General features: G+C 37.1%; 3 protein-coding genes across 6 annotated transcripts; all 3 read right to left on the minus strand.

Moving 5' to 3' along the window:
- Nucleotides 1-3,457: 3,457 nt before the first annotated feature.
- On the minus strand, nt 3,458-5,235 carry LOC125197005. The gene is made up of 3 exons (XM_048095696.1): nt 4,823-5,235; nt 4,038-4,189; nt 3,458-3,936 (listed from the first exon to the last, which is right to left on the minus strand). The coding sequence occupies exons 2-3, from the start codon at nt 4,185-4,187 to the stop codon at nt 3,598-3,600; spliced, it is 489 nt and encodes a 162-aa protein (XP_047951653.1). The 5' UTR covers nt 4,188-4,189; nt 4,823-5,235; the 3' UTR covers nt 3,458-3,597.
- Nucleotides 5,236-9,756: 4,521 nt separating this feature from the next.
- LOC125194653 lies at nt 9,757-11,071 on the minus strand. The gene is made up of 3 exons (XM_048092899.1): nt 10,842-11,071; nt 10,463-10,744; nt 9,757-10,321 (listed from the first exon to the last, which is right to left on the minus strand). Exons 1-3 carry the CDS (start codon nt 11,069-11,071, stop codon nt 9,757-9,759), a joined length of 1,077 nt encoding a protein of 358 aa, XP_047948856.1.
- Nucleotides 11,072-12,181: 1,110 nt separating this feature from the next.
- On the minus strand, nt 12,182-16,164 carry LOC125195863 (VIN3-like protein 2). 4 transcript variants are annotated; one of them, XM_048094128.1, is made up of 5 exons: nt 16,146-16,164; nt 15,700-15,773; nt 14,049-14,727; nt 13,573-13,877; nt 12,182-13,490 (listed from the first exon to the last, which is right to left on the minus strand). In XM_048094128.1, the coding sequence occupies exons 2-5, from the start codon at nt 15,719-15,721 to the stop codon at nt 12,325-12,327; spliced, it is 2,172 nt and encodes a 723-aa protein (XP_047950085.1). In that variant the 5' UTR covers nt 15,722-15,773; nt 16,146-16,164; the 3' UTR covers nt 12,182-12,324. The 4 variants fall into 4 exon arrangements, with proteins under 4 accessions (XP_047950085.1, XP_047950084.1, XP_047950086.1 ...); XM_048094127.1 differs by lacking the exon at nt 16,146-16,164 and adding an exon at nt 15,897-16,104; XM_048094129.1 differs by lacking the exon at nt 16,146-16,164 and adding an exon at nt 15,897-16,103 and having other exon boundaries at nt 14,049-14,699.
- Between the last annotated feature and the right edge of the window lie 2,346 nt (nt 16,165-18,510).

Genomic DNA, 18,510 nt, shown 5'->3' on the forward strand with positions numbered 1-18,510 from the left:
GTCCTATCATGTCTCACAAAGTAGGAATGACGAAGGCTGTCTCCAAGTTTGTAGGTGTCAACACTGTCTGCAGATGAGAACCCCAAAACGCGACATCTGCCATTTCCCTCAACAATCTCCTCTTGTATTTTCTTGAACATACTATCTGTGTACAGAGTAGAAGCATGTTTCTCGAAAGGCAGGGTAGTGGCCAATATAGGCAGGGCAGTAGCGTCTTGGTAGTCCAGCTTTGTTCTACTATTCTGCTGAAAATCCACAGCTTGGTTGAAATTCAAGTAGAATTCGGCAAGTTATTGCGTGGCTTAAGGAATTTTTTGTAGAAGCTGTTCTCTGACTCAGATATCGATGTGGTCCTAATCATCGAGCCCATTGGGAAATCTCTGAAGTACGGAGGTATCCGTAACTGCCTATACTCGTACAAAGTCTTCAACCAACTGTGTTCTTCCAGGCCATAACGCTCAACTACTCCATTCCACTCTTCTTCAAACTCGTCGGGTTCAAGCAGGTTCGACCATACACATGCATTGAACTCTTTCTTGAAATCTTCGTCCCTAAATAAACGACCAGGAACTTTATTGGCCAACTTATGCATGATATGCCACATACACCATCTGTGGCGAGTCCCGACAAGAATCTCTTCAATAGCCGATCTCATCCCTAAATCTTGATCTGTAACAATCATCTTCGGAGCAACCCCCATACATTGGACAAAATGTCTAAACAGCCATGCAAAAGCGCCTGTCTTCTCGTTGCTTACCAAATCAGCATCGAAAGTCACTGGTCGTCCATGATTATCATTTCCCGTGAATGGCGCGAAGATCATACAATACCTGCGTAACATAAGCCAACATAATTCAAGAAAAGTACATATGTAATGCATGCAAAATACATTGTAATGCATACAATAATGTATATATTCAAATGTTATAATGCACGACAGGTATACCTATTGGTGTTGTAGGTGGTGTCAAAAGCCACAATATCACCGAACATGTGGTAATTCCTCTTCATCAAACCATCACACCAGAACAAAGCAACAAGCTGGTTGCTAGCATTAACCTCGTACTCATATGTGAATGCTTCGGACATCTCCTTCTTCCTAGCCATATCATCCAAAACCATTTGTACGTCAAAACCATGAGCGTATGCTTTGATGTCTCATGAAGCATTCCTTATATCCCCAACATTGCAGCCAACGAGCTGAAAACCACCCAGAATTTCCTTCAGCACATTAAACGTGAGCGTGGGACCTATGTTAGCCTTTGAACAATCAAGGATAAATTGGTGATGTACATCGTCCAACTTTCGATTGATTGACATAAACTGCTGATGCTCTGTCCCAACCATGTAATGGTTATGAACTTCGTTAAACTCCTCGACAGTATAACCTGAAACTCCTCCGTCGGAGAAGAACTTGAATGAGATACTGGCTTTACAACCACAACGCTTGGATAAACGTCGACGTTTTAACGAAAAACCAGACCGTGCATTTGCTTGGTCATCCTCGCTCGACTTCTTGCTGCCTTCCCTGTTGCATACCACGTTATACCAAGTAATTATACCATCAGTTTTCCTCATTTGTGATTTGCAAGTATCAAAACCAACAGCCCGGGCATACACATCGTAGAACGCGAAACAAAAATCCAGTGATTTGAACTTCTGGCCAACCACAGGCTTCAACTCTTTCGAACACTCAGGTACAACAACCACTGCACACAATCACAAAAAACAAAACTCAGCTAACATAAACATTATGAACCATAAAACTTGCATTATCTATCTAATAATTTACATTATCCAGAACTAAATCTACATTATATGTATCTAATAACACAACACCCTAGTTTAATTAACGTGTCTAAACCATAACAAAGGCAACATAAAACGTGCATTATCTATCTAATAATGTACATTATATAGTACTAAATCTACATTATTTGTAGCTAGTAACGCAACACCCTAGATTAATCAACGTTTTTAAACCATAAACAAGCAAACTAATACTTGGATTATTTATTCACAACTTTACATTATCCAGTAATGAATGAACATTAAGATTAACAAATAATACAACATCCAAGCCACCCGTCCCTAAACCCTAGCCCATGCAAACTCAATTCTAAACCCTAGGCGACCCCCTTAAGCAAACTCATGCTCCTTGTTAGCGTCAGTTATGGAACTAGATTTAATTAACAGATACAGAATGTCGAAGAAGTTTGCGTTAATATGTGTGATTTGGAAATTAATGAAACGTGGATACAATAAACTATGACTTCTCGAAAAAAATTACCTTCGTCCATGTTTGAAACATAAGCTTCGTCCATTGTTGAAGAACCACCTTCTTCCATTGTATTAACGATAATATTCTAGGAACACTCCCAAAAATAACGCACAAACGCACAAACTGCATACGATAATTACAACCAAGGCAAGTTTCGCACAAACGCACGATTTGATTTTTAACGAAGAACTAACGTTGAAAGATGAAAGAGAAGATTGGTTAATTTCACAATGAAAGAGAAGAAAAAATTCTGGGAGAAGAAGAAAAAAACCGACGCAATATTCTGTGAGGAGAAAATCATGGACTTTCCATAACCACCAACATCATCATTCCCTTAAAAGCCCTTTTCCATTTTTTTAATTAATAAAAAATGCATGATCAGGCCTTAATTTTGGCCATTAGATGATAAGAATGAATGATTGGGATTAAAAAGGAAAAAACATGTAATATAGAAAAAGTATAAGAATACACCTCTCTCTCTATATATATCAATATAAATTACACCAGTATATCAACAAACTATGAAATGGGTATATCAACATAATTAATCTAAATATAAATTACACCAGTATATCAACAAACTATGAAATGGGTATATCAACATAATTAATCTATCGCACGAAATTAGGATGGGATCTCTTTAATTCGGAAATCACAAAAATAAATGGTGTGCGTATTTAGAGTTTGACCATATTAACCTTATACTGGAAATTTTTTGCTCTGTATTGATACTCGACCGGGTGATTAAATCCGATGCGTTTATTTTCGGATCGAATGACTAAGTATATGGTACTAATTGTTATCCACTATTACATTATTACTCTAATAGGACCATATATATGTATATATGTGTATTTTGCATGTATTCAAATTTCAAACAATAACATAAAACTAAATCACATGACCAATTAATATGCATCAAAATTGTTGATCTAATTATATTAAATCTTTCCATGTGGAAATAACTTTAAAAGGATGTGCTTGTTGTAGTGTGATCAATATCCACACATTATAATTAGATGGGGCAAAAAGGAAGTAAGACACATCAAATTCAACTTGAGCAGGTTGACTCCAATACTCGAATTTCGATGTATAAATATTCCATTAGATAATTAGATTATTGTATTACTGTGGGAATCTGTTCTTAGTTTTGCCAAATGAAAACGTAGGCAGTGCTTATCCAATAATCATAACACTTTTTTAAACTAGAGATAAATTACTAAGTGTTAGACAGTTTGTACAAATAACTGCATCATCTAAAAACACCAACTGAATCTGTTAATTTATAAGTTAAGAAAGAAAGAAAAAGTGATCGATCATGTTCTATTCAAGCTGAGATCTTGCAGCAGCCAATGCGGCCGCCTTGTCTCTTGATACACACTGGTGGAGGACGAAGAAGCAACATCGGACCCTTGAATCTCTGCGCTCTTCGATCTTCGTTTCCTCGTGCAATGCCCGATGCTCAGCGTTAGCTCCACCTCCACCTCCTCATCCATCCTTTTCAACCCATGATCATCTTCAAATCGATGCGTGCTCGATGATGGAGTGCCCTCGGGTTCAGTTACGTCTCTCGTCTCCTTCTGCTGTTTTAGCCCGTTTTTGATTTCTTGCATCAGCTTCCTCTGCTGATTGTATAGCCTATGTAGCTCTTGCACCTGAATTTAATTTATCAGATCACTTTTTTTTTACTACTAAGTACTAACAATAGTTATTTTATTTTATTTTTTTGTGAAGTTGTATATAAGGAGAGGTGTACCTGGTGCTTGAAGAGTTGTTCTTGCATCAGCATCTTCTTTCTCATGGATTCAATTTTTTGGGATTCAAGAAACCTATCCATGAGAGATGGCTTTGGATAATACAAGTGGGGAGTGTTGTTAATTATGGAATGCTCAAATTTGGTTGTCATGCCTGAAGATAGACAAAAGATTGTGGCCACTTAGATTTCAACAAGAGAAAAACTTAACAAACTATCTCAAAAACTAAATCATTAGTGGTACAGATTGTCAAAAGAGAGAGAGGGGCCCTAAATATTATTGATTCTTTGCTTATATTTGAGGATTTAATAGTGTACTACAATACTATTACAATCTCATGCAGATATTTTTTAATTTGGGTTGTGTCCTTTCAAGAAAGGATTTTTCTTCGCCTAACTATGCTTGTTAACATCATCGATTCCTTTCATGGGACTTTGAGTTAGTGTGAGGAGAAGATAATGTATTAAAAACAGTGGTTTTATGTTAAAAATTAGATGCCTTTTGAAGTTGTTGCACACATGAAAAAATAAAGTCAAAAAGAGAGGCTTAGAATTCTTTTTCATGAATGGATTCCAGTAGTGATCTAATGCTATCTATTCTTGATTAGGAAAACTACATTTTCAAACACAAGTTTATAATTCTTGAATAAGAAAAATAGATATGTCTTTTTCTTTTGCCAGATATAGAAAAAATTCCATAATAATAGAAAGAAAAACAGTACTATCATGATGCATTCATCTTCAATTCAACAAAGTGCGAGATCAGAATGAAGGAAAACATCTATTACCTGGAAATGAACGTTGAATTCGGGTATGAATTTCATTGCATATCTTCAAACTATGATCATCTATACACTCAAAAACTGAACAAGATTTTCTTCTTTTTATCTCTCAAGAAAATGAAATGAATCCCACAAGCAAACAAGCCAGCCAGCTGATGATCATCATGCTCCAGATTTCATACAAATGGCAACCCCACGTCGAATTTCGGACAATACAACTCAACTTCAAAAAAAGAACAAATGAAAATCTAAGGGGTTATGACAAGATATGTATATGGTGTGTTTGAATAATCCAAGCACAGAGGGCAGGATACAAAGTCCTATGCCTCTTTCTTTGGAGAAACAAGAAATCAAATAAAAATCATGGGGATTTCATAAAATAATTAAGGTGGACAGGCTGGATTTGTGTATGAGCATGTGTTGTGTATGAGAAAGAAAAGAAGAGATGAGTTAGCTGTTGCTAGTCATATACTAATATTAATTACTACTACTATATTTCTTTAATTTAACCAGTGCATTGTATTTAGAGGTGTTGTGTTAGGAAGACCCCACTCCATATACATACACCATTTCTATTTTTATTACTAAATTTTAGCCATAGAAGTAAATATGCCAGGCAAGTTCTTCTTTGCTAAAAAAAGCTGCTGCAAAAATTTAAAATGGAAAAAGTGATAATTAATGATTATAATAAAGTTTGATTAATGAATAGAAGAAAAAGAAAAGTTGGTTTTTCTTTTTGCAGACAGTATAAATCCCTTTCAATTTTTTTGGCGTCTGAAGAGTTTTTAGTGGTCTGATTAATTGTTGCTATTTTAATACAATGTTTAATCAAGTGAATATGACGTTCTCAATAATGTGAGATTCCTTACCACTTTTTCAGATTTATATATATTGGTGATTAAATAGTAGTAGTAACATTTTCTGAATAAATTTAAAACAATATTGTTATCCATTTCTTGTAAATTGTCCGAAATTCACACCGTCACAAACACATATCTTAATATGATTGTATAAAATAAGGAGTAATTATTGCAGTCAATGAAAATGAAATAAGTTGATTTTTGAAATAATCATATAAAATTTGAGGTTATTTCGTCTGATAGATTAAATCAATCTTAGCCAACCTTGTGATTAATATTTTAATAAAGAAGGATTAAAATAAGAGTTAGACAACAGATAATGGAATCATGATAAATGATCAAGGGTGTGATTGGAGATAGGAAATAATAAAAAATTAAAGTAAAGAATATTTATCATCGAGATTTGAGATTAGGGGATGAGAAACTTCCCACTCATCCGCTTTCCTCCAAAAGCTAAAGTTCCAAATCAAAACTGTCTCTCTAATATTATAAAACCCAATAATGACTTAATTTTTTGGCATTCCACATGCTAGGAACATATCTTTTAATCAACTTTTGTTTTTTAAAATTGTAGCAACTTAATAAGGATTTGATAGCTAATCCTACTATAGGGAATAGCTATATAATCGTATCTCTCTTGGTTTTGGTGTGGGCGTGGGGATTATATATCTGTAATCTGGTAAGTTTGGTGATATACATTGAATTATAATAATATTTGTTAAAATTTAGGAATATTTACATATGATATATTTTTTCTATTTATACAAAGCGTGGCGTTGAAGTTCTGATGCAAAACTTAGGATTGGAGTGACTGGATTAAAGAAAAATCGATCTCTGTTCTTTCATTCATTCAATCAGATTCTTTATGTATCTGTAAAGCAAGGATTTGAAAGATTTTGAAGATGATCATACTTCAATATAATACTTTTTTGATCGCATAGACACATTTTGACTCAGCATGAGTTTTAAAATATTGTTTGACTTTATAAAGAAAATGAATAAATAGTTAGTGGAATGTGAGCTCCATTTTTATACACCCTCCATTCAACTCTAAGTGAACTATTTTCCTTTTTCAGATGTTTAATTCTAAATGACATATTTCTAAAATTAGAAACACCACTCTCTTTATTTTTCTCTCTTATTTTATTCTCTCCACTTAACTCACAAAACAACATTACATAAAATCTCGTGCCGGAATAGAAATGCTTCACTTTGTGTGGGATGGTGAGAGTATATTAATTTTATAGTAGAATGTGAGTGTAATGAGTTAGTGAAGTATGCCCATTTACTAAAAATGAAAAAAAGTTACTACCTCCGTCCTTGAAAATTTGTCCCATTTTTCCATTTCCGTCCGTCCCCCAAAATTCGTCTCATTTTTCAATTTTCGTCCGTCTCCCAAAATTTGTCCCATTTCACTAGTGGACCCATTATTCCACTAACTCATTCATACTCACATTTTATTTTAAAACTAATATATAAAAGTAGGACCCACAATCCACTAACTTTTTCAACTCACTTTCCATTACATTTCTTAAAATCCGTGCCGGATCAAAGCGGGACAAATTTTGGGGACAGAGGTAGTAATTGCCTTTAAATGGCCGTAAACATAAAATAGCAAAATGTGTCTAGTTTTGGCGGACGCGGGAGTATGTATTTGGCTTTTTAAAAAAAATATAGTACTCCATTCGTCCCCGATTAATTGTCACTCTTTTCCATTTCGATTCGTCCCTAAATAATTGTCACACTTCACATTTACCATAAATGGTACGTAGGTCCCACATTCCACTAACTTACTTCACTCATATTTTATTATAAAACCAATATAAAAAGTGGGTCTCACATTCCACTAACTTTTTCAACCAACTTTTCTTTACATTTCTTAAAATTCGTGCCCGGTCAAAAAGTGACAATTAATCGGGGACGGAGAGAGTATGAAAATATGGACTATCTCAATGCAACGAACAATAAAGGAAATTCGGTCTATTTCTATAGGAGGAGAGAGTAAGTGGTGGACCTACCAAGGGACATGGGGGACCCTTGGAACTAGGACTGACAATTTTTGGCACGACACGATAACACGACACGAACCCGCACGAAATTAATGGGTATATGTCAAGGCTTATTTGGTTCGTGTCCTTATCGTGTCGACACGATAACGACACGTAAACTTCGTGCCGTGTTCGTGTTACATGTTAAGAAATAATATAAATATATTATAATATTATTATTTATTTATTTATTTTAAATTAAATTTTAAAAATTTTAAATTTAAATTTAAAATTAATATTTGAAATAATATTAATATATTATAATAATATTATTATAGTGTCATTATTGTGTCGTGTCATATATGTGTTGTTATTCGTGTCTTGTGATCCGAAGTGGTTCGTGTCGTGTTCGTGTCTGAGGATAGCGGGTCGTGTTCGTGTTCGTGTTTGGAGTTTTCTTAATGGGTCGTGTTCGTATTTGTTATCATCGTGTCGTGTCATTATCGTGTCGACACGATAACGACACAACACGCACGATTTGCCACTCCTACTTGGAACCCCCACCCATTTTAGAATCCATTATATATATATATATATATATATATATATATATATATATATATATATATATATATAGGGTTTTGATCTATGAAGACCAGATTTAAATATAGAAATGCAGAACACGGTCATATGTAAGGCATTTTTAGGTCATGCTAACAAAGCATGACCTAAAATGATCTTAACATGACATAAACCCAAATCTTATAATATGACCTAAAACTACTTAATTATGACCTTTCGTGTTTTGGGTTAATTATTGACCATTAAATCATCTAATCCTAGGGCCAAGATTTGGGCTGCATTTCTGGATTTAAACACATACTTGTTTTGATCATCTCCCTATATATATATATATTATTCATTCAATAATAACTGTCTCATTCGTTTTTTTTTTTTTTTTCTTTTCATTCCAAGTTGATCAAACGGTAGGCCGTTCTTCTAGAACGTTGCAGGTTCGAATCCAGTTTGTAGCAAACATTTGTTGACTTTTGGATTTTCTCAAAAGCTATTCAGCTAAATGGAATCATATATCCATTAATTTATTTAGGAATTTTTATAATCTATGCCCATTTTATTTTTTTATAGCTAGATTGATTCATTTTTCTAGCAATTAATTCATTTCTTCGAAACTCATAATTAATTCATTAGCTAATAGTAATTGATTCATTCATGTTTTTTCACACTAGTGATTTATATAATTTTGTTTATTTTTTATTTATGTAAATATTGTTATACAACATAAAAAACTAGTAAATTTTATAATTTAAGAATAAAAATAATTATTTAGTTATATTTTATGCATATATATCATATTAGTCAATTTAATTATAATGTTATGCTTTTTATTTAAAAATATATTCTTTATTTATTTCGACGTTGACATTATCTATGCACTTTAATTTATATTGCTCATTCTCAATTTATTTACTCCCTCCATCCCAGATAATTCGATCCAATATTCCATTTCGGGCCGTCCCACAAAATTTGTCCCATTTCACTTTTACCATTTTTGGTAGTGGACCCCATATTCCACTAACTCATTCATACTCACATTTTATTATAAAACTACTTTAAAAGTAGGACCTACATCCCACCAACTTTTTCAACTCACTTTCCATTAGATTTCTTAAAATCCGTGCCGGGTCAAAGTGTCCCAAATTATCTGGGACGGAGGGAGTATCTCACATTATGTGTATTGTTCATGTCGTGATTGTTTCTGGCGTTATTGATACTAAAAATACGCAACAATTGTTAATGTTAGTTTGAACCCCCCAGTATCAAAATCCTGCGGCCGTCACTGGAGAGTAGGGCATCCACAGTGGGACGCCCTAAGCGACGCCCTATGCACCACCACGTCAGCATTTTATCCTCCTCCCATTCCACCTGCAGTGGGGCGGACTATAGCCCGCCCTAAGCGACGCGCTAAGCATTTTATCTATTATTTGAATATTTAAATACTTCAAAATTTGGAAAAAAACTTCATTTCATTAAAATTAAAACATTACAATACGAAATAAAAAAGTACAATTTCTCAACGGCGGCGGTTGCGGTTCCAAACTACTTCAATCATGTCGGTCATGAGCTGAGTATGGTCTTGTTGGTTGCGCATTGAGGCCTGTCGCTGTAGAACCGCACCGAAGCTCACCGGTAATCCTCGAGTGACAGGTGAGGTCGCCGTGCTGGAGCTAGATCTGGCTTCATCATCCACCCAATCGGTGACATGTCCACGTTCTTGTTCGACTATAGTGTTATGCATGATGGTGCACGCATACATGACGTCGACGATGACTTCCTTGTACCAGAAACGCGCCGGACCTTTCATGATTGCCCACCGCAATTGGAGCACCCCAAAAGCCCGCTCCACATCCTTCCGCGTGGACTCCTGCTTTGCCGCAAACAAGACTCTCCTCTCACCAATTGGGCAGCTGATCGTCTTCAAAAAAACAGGCCACCTTGGGTATATGCCTTCGGCCAAGTAGTAGCCCATATGATGTGTGCGGCCGTTGGCGTGAACTGGATGGCCGGACCGCGACCCCCGCACTGATCGGCGAATAGGGTGAACGAGTTGAGGACGTTGATGTCGTTGTTCGACCCGACTACACCAAAGTAGGCATACCAGATCCAGAGGCGGTGGTCAGCGACGGCTTCTAGGATCATCGTCGGGTGGCTGCCCTTGTAGCCGCTAGTAAATTGGCCTCTCCACGCTGTCGGGCGGTTCTTCCACTGCCGGTGCATACAATCGATGCTCCCTAGCATCCCGGGGAAGCCGTGCACCGTCTCGTGCATCTCGCATCAGGCTCTGACAATCATCAGCAGTCGGGCATCGCAAATATGTGTTGCCAAAAGCCTCCACAACTAACTTACAAAATTTCTTGAGACATTCGCGGCCAGTTGTATCCCCGACGTGAAGGTACTCGTCGAACATATCTGTTGGTGTCTCGTAGGCCAACTGGCGGATCGCAACCGTGCACTTCTGCAACGGCGTAAGTCCGGGTCTGCCGATCCCGTCTTCCCGATACCTGGAAGTACTCATCACGTCCCTCCAAGGTGTGCACAATGCGGAGAAAAAGATCTCGGCTCATTCTAAAACGTCGGTGAAAAACATTCGAGCCCCACCTTAGATTCTCGGCAAAATAATCTGCGAACAGACGTTCGTGCGCTACGTCGTGCTCGCGGGGGACATACGTCCGACGTCGTATCGGGCGAGGGACCCGCGCCACCGCCGCCTGCTCACGCTGCAATGCCAAGCATTCCGCCTTGGCTTCATTAACGGCATCGAACAAGGCTCGAGTCAAGGCCCGTCTGCAGCCATCCGATGTACTCAAATCGTAGTCGTCGGGATTCATTTTTGAGACGATGAGAGAGAATAATTGAAGAGATGTGAAATTGGAGTGTGTGAAATGGTAGAGAATTGTAGTGTTTAAATAAGAAAAAATTTTGGAAAAAAAATAAATAAAACAAAACGCGTGAGCATTGTCCGATCCATCGTCCGCGTCGTCCACAGTGGTGGACGATGCGACGGACGATGGAGTATCCTCCGCGCATCATCCGCGGACGATGTATCGGGCGCGGACGATGGTTAACCCATCGTCCGCGATGCTACAGTGGCGGACGATGCGACGGACGATGCATCGTCCGTTGCATCGTCCGCACCATTGCGGATGCCCTTAAGGGATGAAGTAAAAAATACTAGTACCTCCGTTCTTTAAAAACAGAAACTATTTCCATTTTGCGTCGTACCTTAAAAATAGAAACTTTCTAACATTTTATTTTAGGAAGTGAAACCCACAATTCACTCACTCTATTTCTACTTTTTTTTTCCTCCTTTCTCTTACTTTACTCATTTTTCTTTTTACCAAATCTTATTTTACCAAATCTTATTTTACCAATTGTGCTTTAAAACCCCATTCTCTTTCAAAAGTTTTTTCTCCATTCGTCTCATAAAAATATATGCACTTTCTATTTTCGTTCGTCCCATAAAAATATGAGTATTTCTATTTGTGAAAAGTTATTCAAATTTATTACTCTTATACATCAAGGTAAATACAATTTATATAATAACTAAAAACTAATAATAATATTGGTTTCTTCTCGTGCCATATTGTATGCCTATATTTTTATGGGACAAAGAGAGTATTTTGCAAGTACTACGGAGGTAGTAGAAAGTCGTGGAAGACCTGCTCAACTTCAAGTGGGTTGCAGTTTTCAATTTTCTGGTACATCCTAAAACACTAGTTAAATAGTACTACTCCTACCGTAAAACCCAAAACCTTTCATAAGTCCCGAATCTCAGCCGTCCGCCATGAGCGATCACCGCGATCGGAGACAGGAAACGAGATCGTGATCGGAAAAGAAACGTAGCAGACGCTCCCACTCCAATTACTACCCAAACGTGAACATAAATGCCTATATGTCCATTGCAATGTGCTACTGCGCTTGTAATATGAACAAAATCCTAACTGTCAACATATTTTCTTCATAAATGATTAAGAAGCTATTTCAATTGATCAATCAATCACATTTCAAATTCAAAGAATGAAGCAGGCAAATCTCTTGAAGATCTGCACGAATTCAATCCTATAATAAAACAATAAACCTCTTAGTGCCAGAGCTTCAAACAAAACCCTGAACGCACCGTCGAGCATCGCTTGTTTGATATAACGTCCGCGAAGCTGTCGACAAGCTGACCTGCAAGTGACGCCGGCTCTTCAATGAACATATCAATAAATACTTTCACAACCCGTACCTCTTGAGGAGTGGCCCTCAAGCTGTACCACGTCAAGAATTTCTGCCTAAACGTAGTGTCAATGTGACCATCGCATTCCAACCACCGAACCACCTTCACGTAGTACTCAAAATCCTTGTCCCCGATGCCAGGGCATTCCTCATCGTGCCTCTCTCCACTCCTCTTCTTTGATGAGCTGCCTGCTTGAGGCTCCTCGTCTCTCTTGGACACAATGTCGATACCCTTCCCGTTGGTTTTGCACCTCTTCTTCCTTCCACCTCCGTCCTTCATGTTGTCCATCTTGCAGGGAGTGACCTGCAAGCTGTCGACGTAGGGGACACACTCCAAGCCTGTCCGGGGAGTGTTGGATCCATCGTCGGTGCTCGTTTCCTCAACCATCTGACTGGTTGACGACTCCTTCTCTTTATTTCTGAAATTCACCGCATTATGTTCTTCATCCGACAAAGAGATAATATCTCCATTGCCCTCTTTCAGGCATGGATCCAAGAACTCGTTGTCGTTATCCTTACCAAACAATTTTGAAGCAGCAAGCTTATCAGCATTACTGGTAAAACGAAGATAATTATCTCTTCTGTTGCTATCCTCATTTCTGCAGGGCAAGACTGCGTTGTTCTCGTCCTCGACTGAGGAAGGATTTGAGAGACTGCTGCAGTTGGTGGCCGGACTTTGACTTCTTTCTTCTTCTAAACTCTTGGAATTCAAATTCTGCATCTCATCTTCGGAGCTCTCTGTTCTGAATTGAAACTCAAGGGATCCAATTTCTCTTTCTTTCTCGAGCACAGCAACCTTGAGGAAATACTCTGTAGCCGGGATTAGATTGGAAAGCAACAGCTTTGTATCAGGTGTGAACAGCCTGCAGGTAGGCTCCGATGGATAGTCCTTATCTTCTGCTTTCCGATGCCACAGCATATAACCAACTACGTTTCCCAAGCTGGAATCATCAGAATTCAGTATCAATGCAACAGACGACGAGCGTGTTTCTTGAAACTGCAACAAGTTCCCAGCAAGTGCATTGCAATCTAGGCGATTCAGAACACATTAATAAGGCCAACAGAAATGTCAGTTAGAGTAATTTAAAACGAGCATAGAGAGAGAGCGTACTAGAAGGTGTAACAAATGCTCTTTCGGAAAGCATTATATCGAGAGACTCCACAGCTGAGGCACAAAGTTTTTGAATTTCTAGGCCCGAAGAGAGCCTGTTAACAATACCTCTAGCCTTCTTTACAGGTAAACCCGTGAGAGGGCCAACGTCTTCTTCAAGCTTAGATACTGCCTCATCTACGTATGCACAAAGATTATGGTAAAGCTTGGTACCAGCAAGAATCTTTTGGCACAACGATAGCCTATAGCATAGTATATCGACCCGCCTGGTGTCCCTTGCGACAACCAGTTGCTTCCTCCATGAGCTGTATAATTCAACAGAAAATTCGAGCTAATTACCATGAATATCCATAAAAAATTAAGTACCTCGAGAGAACATCATGAACAAGTCGGTATTTCGCATAATGTAGGCTTAGTTTATCAGTTTCAGATATGAAGTGTATGAAATTAAATCGATGAGCAAAATCAGGCAGTACCTTAGTAAATCATTCACTTTTCCACAAGACACACAAGAGAAACTCCCATCAAGCCCTTTATCCTGCCCATGTTTTGAAATGCTGGAATTTTCATTACGTAAGGCACACTCGAGGTGGCACGACATGCCACATGACATACCAAGAAAGGGAGGGTCCGAACTGCAATTCAGCCAAAGGCTAGGGTCCTTATTATCATCATATTGTCGACAAATGCAGCACGAGCACCTTTTGCAGAATACATCCTCACAATTCATTTTAGCCTTGCAAGCCGAGTTTTTGCAATACACTGTATTACCTTGCTCAGCATCTGGCACGCTAGTAACAGCAGCACCTGCTGTGATAGGCAGACGGTTTGGGTGATCAGATTTCCTTAGCCTTTTTGGAGTCCTCTCACCGTTTTCTGAGGTAGGATGTGATTCTGAAACGCTTGCAGCCCCACGTTCCATAACTTTCTTGTCATACACAATCTTTAGAAGATTTTCTATTATTTTCGACTTGGTTAAGCCGGTGTACTTCCTTTCCTTTCCCAGCTCGGCACAGAGGACCTGCAATATCTCCTGATGACTCCAGCTGTGCAGCACTTCTGTGGCACCATCTGACCACTCGGACACTTCATACACAAGTTCCCTCTTTTGTTCCATACTCAACTTACTGCATTTTGATGGATCAAACACCAACTCTGAGTTCAAAACAAGGTCATCAAGATTGAGCTGAACGGGGTATAAGTACTACACCAATAAAAACGTGGGACATGGAATGACAAAGAAGAGATAGGAGTACTCAGTAGAGTAGAAAAAAAACCACGTTGAAGCAAAGGACAAATTTCAATTTTAGGTTCCTCAACCTCTCACAATCGCGACAACTTCATTGTTGACAAAGATAAGGTCTTGGCACATGGCGATTAATGAAAATAAACTGGCGATATCATGCACATAAAGATTGCATAGTTAAACTACACAATCAGTACGAGTAACTCATACAAAAAATTGAAACTGCAAACGTGTAACACAGGATCGAGGCCTGAAAGGCATTGAAGACAACTGATAGAAGATGAACATGGAACACCCCAAGAACAACACATAATAATTAGATCAACCAAAGATCAAGATACAGATTTGCCATCTATTTTGCAAAGTTCTATCTTTTCTGAGAGATTCAAAACTAGATAGCCACTGCAAATGTTCAATGATATAAGCACTAAAATCACCATGGAACTTGTCAAAGCACAGTAGCTAAATGACCACACAACCATCTTTGAAAATTTAGATGATAAATAGAAATCAAAATACAAGAAAAAGTAAACACAACCGACAGAATCCACCATCGCCTCTTTTTCTTCATAATTTGGAAAGCACATAAACAGACATATTTTACAGAATCGTAAAAAGGGAAACAGAACAGGAAAAGTAATAGCAATGGAGTCTGTGCGTGAGTGTGTGAGTATGCGTGCATTCAATTTCATCGAAACCCAAAAATAAAATTAAATGAAGATCAATCAAGAAATCGCAGCATCAAACAGATCGAATACGAACCCAACATCCCATCGATCACAAAATATTGTTAGAAAAGAAAAGATTTAATCTTTATGCATAGCAAAGAAAATAAAAACAAAGCGATCGTAAAGACAAAAGGGTAAAGGCAGAATCTTTACCGTCCAAGGACGAACCATCCATAGCTAGTGTTTGGTTGTAATAACAAATAAGTATGCCCACATTATTCCTTTACCTGAAAGACAAAGCTTTCATCTCCAAACACACACAATCATAACCCAAAAATAAAAAACTTCCCTTTTTGTATTTTAGAGCCTAAACAAACACATATAGAGAGAGAGTGTGTGTGTGCAAGTACCAAGAATATGAGGAGAATCCATGATTAATGGGTCTAAACATGTGCTATATTCGCAAACCGAAGAACAATTTTATATCTAAATAAAATAGAGAGAGAGAGAGAGGTGGGAGGGGGGAAGAGGAGGGATGGGCAGTTGAAGAAGAGATGAGGAAAAGTATAGAGAGTAAAAACGAATAATGTATGAGAGGGTGTGTGGTTGTAGTAGACGAAAATAAAGCGGCTGAATATAGAAGCCCTTTGCTTTTTTACCTTTTCTCGTCGCCCAGCTATCCACTGTTGCATCTTCTTGATGATTTTTTGGATTTCGCTATTCCAATGTTTTTGGATTTCGCTATTTTCCTCTGATAATTTTTCTCTCTTTATACTCCCATTGCTTCAAATACATGTTCATATTTGACTAGAGAATTTTAAAAAGAGTGAACTATAGATGGTATCTGATCTTTCACTTTCACACGTAAATGATACTTAACTTTTAGTTTATATCGTTTCTGGTACCTATAAATCACATTTTTAAACTAAGGGAGTAATGTGATCAAATAAGATGGACTAAGGACATAAAATGTGATCTTTATTAATGGACTAAGGGAGTAATAAAATTATGACCTCTCTTCGAGCCTTTAAAAGAGTTTGTATCTATCGTCTCGTTGACACTTCCAACTTCCCATAACCCCAGCTACCTAGTTGGATTGGTAATTTGGTATTATATGCAATTACATAATGATTATCATGAATAATAAGATTGAATCGAACGATTATTTTCACTCTTATACAATTTTTTTTAATAAAAAAAGGATAAAATAATTGTGTGCTGAACAAATGATATATAAAACATTTTGAAAGTATACGGCGCTTGCGAAGAATTCTTAAGTTTAGTAATTAGTGTTGTTGGCATGTGACCAAACAAAGTAATGACTTAGTGTAGATTATTGAAATATAGTACTAGTACCCAGTTAGTTGTCACAAATCCACAATAGACTTATTGGGCCATGATCGAGATAACAAACACATTCGACTATGGTTCGAACTTCGATTGAATATGTCGAATAGAGATGATTATTTCTAACCAATTTTAGAAAGCGAGATAACACTTGTTGCCGGCATCCTATACTAACCCATCTCTCTCTTTCCCAATTCCGTTTATTCACCGGAAAAAAAAACCCCAAATATACCGCCTCCCGTTTCACCCTAGTCCCTGAATTGCTCTCTAGCTTTTTTAGGGGGTTTGGCTGAAAAAAGAGGGGAACACGAAAAAGGTATAATCTTTCATTCAGTTGGAAATGGGTGGTTGATTAATGCAACCAGTGGCGGATCTAGGATTCGGAAATGGAGGGGGCGGAATATATAGTACTAGCTTGATTTAGTGCGAAAATGACTATTTTTTTAGATCTTTGGGGCGACAACCAAGCAAACGGAGTGGGCAAACATGACAATTTTACGTTTGGATAAGGGGAAATTAGTCGCACAGAGGGGGTGAGACCCCTCCCGCCCCCAAGATCCACCACTGGCTACAATGTTCCCAAAGTTACACTTGTAAAATTGCCGCATCTGTCGCTGTCGATTTCGAGGAGTGTATGAGAGACAAGATCATAAATGAGTTAACAGGATTAGCGGGGCCATAAAGAATATATTTATTAGCAAATAATCAACCCAATCCAATCAATCACCCACTTTTTTTAATAATTTAATTAATTTCTATATCATCGTCATCAATACCTACCTCATAAATATCCATTCAATCTGACCATATCTTTTTTATGTTTTATCAATGACTACCCAATCACATCATTTTACATTTTTTTTATATTATATTTTGATAATAATATTTTTTTTAAAAATATTTTATTACTGCAAAAATTATAAAAGCACGATAAAAGAAAAAGTAAAATTTTTAAAAATTAACAAACAAAAATTATACTCCCTTAGTCTATGAAAATAGCGTCATTTTGTCACTTTGAGATGTTCACAAAAAATAGTCTCATTTAAAAAGGGATATTGATACCTAATATCATGGAACTTTAAAAAAATTGAGTTTTTCCCACGAACTTTGAAATTGACAAATAATATCACGAACTTTACCCCGAGTTTGTTATTTCTCACCAATGAAAAAATTCCGGAAAATAATATCATGATACGGATTTTTTTCATAATTTCTCGACAACAACTTCGGGAGTTTCAAGATTTTCAATATTTGAGAATAGTTTTTTTTAAGCACACCCTCCAAATTTGTTCTTCAATCTATTAATATAGCTGAAATTTTTTCACTGGTGGGAAATAACAAACTCGGGGTAAAGTTTGTGATATTATTTGCCAATTTCAATGTTCGTGGGAAAAAATCATCCTTTTGAAAGTTCTATGATATTAGGTGCCAATATCCTTTTAAAAAGTAGAAACATTTTCCCATTCTTTACCCACTTTCTCTTCTCTCTCTCTCTCTTACTTTTTTTCTTTCCCTTTCCTACTTTATCTGCCTTTTTTTCCTCGTCTTTCTTACTTTACTAATTTCTCATTAAAATTCATGACGTTATAAATGAGATTATTTTTTTGGACAAATAGGTATTAAAGAAGAAGGTTTATATATGGAAAAAAGAAGAGAATTTTATTATGTGCAAACTAT

The sequence above is a fragment of the Salvia hispanica genome, chromosome 6 (assembly GCF_023119035.1).
Source record: "Salvia hispanica cultivar TCC Black 2014 chromosome 6, UniMelb_Shisp_WGS_1.0, whole genome shotgun sequence".
In the NCBI taxonomy this organism is placed as follows: Eukaryota; Viridiplantae; Streptophyta; class Magnoliopsida; order Lamiales; family Lamiaceae; genus Salvia; species Salvia hispanica.

What these genes read in the sequence shown, in the direction of transcription:
- LOC125195863 (XM_048094128.1), bottom strand. Translation starts at nt 15,721, where the DNA reads ATGGATGGTTCGTCCTTGGACG. An exon ending in GGATGGTTCGTCCTTGGACG is followed by an intron (nt 14,728 to 15,699) that starts GTAAAGATTCTG and finishes TTTTGAACTCAG; the next exon opens with AGTTGGTGTTTGATCCATCA. An exon ending in AGCATTTGTTACACCTTCTA is followed by an intron (nt 13,491 to 13,572) that starts GTACGCTCTCTC and finishes TGAATCGCCTAG; the next exon opens with ATTGCAATGCACTTGCTGGG.
- LOC125194653 (XM_048092899.1), bottom strand. Translation starts at nt 11,071, where the DNA reads ATGAATCCCGACGACTACGATTTGAGTACATCGGATGGCTGCAGACGG. An exon ending in TATTTTGCCGAGAATCTAAG is followed by an intron (nt 10,745 to 10,841) that starts GTGGGGCTCGAA and finishes GAGTACTTCCAG; the next exon opens with GTATCGGGAAGACGGGATCG. An exon ending in GATGCTAGGGAGCATCGATT is followed by an intron (nt 10,322 to 10,462) that starts GTATGCACCGGC and finishes ACTTTGGTGTAG; the next exon opens with TCGGGTCGAACAACGACATC.
- LOC125197005 (XM_048095696.1), bottom strand. Translation starts at nt 4,187, where the DNA reads ATGACAACCAAATTTGAGCATTCCATAATTAACAACACTCCCCACTTG. An exon ending in AACAACTCTTCAAGCACCAG is followed by an intron (nt 3,937 to 4,037) that starts GTACACCTCTCC and finishes AATTAAATTCAG; the next exon opens with GTGCAAGAGCTACATAGGCT.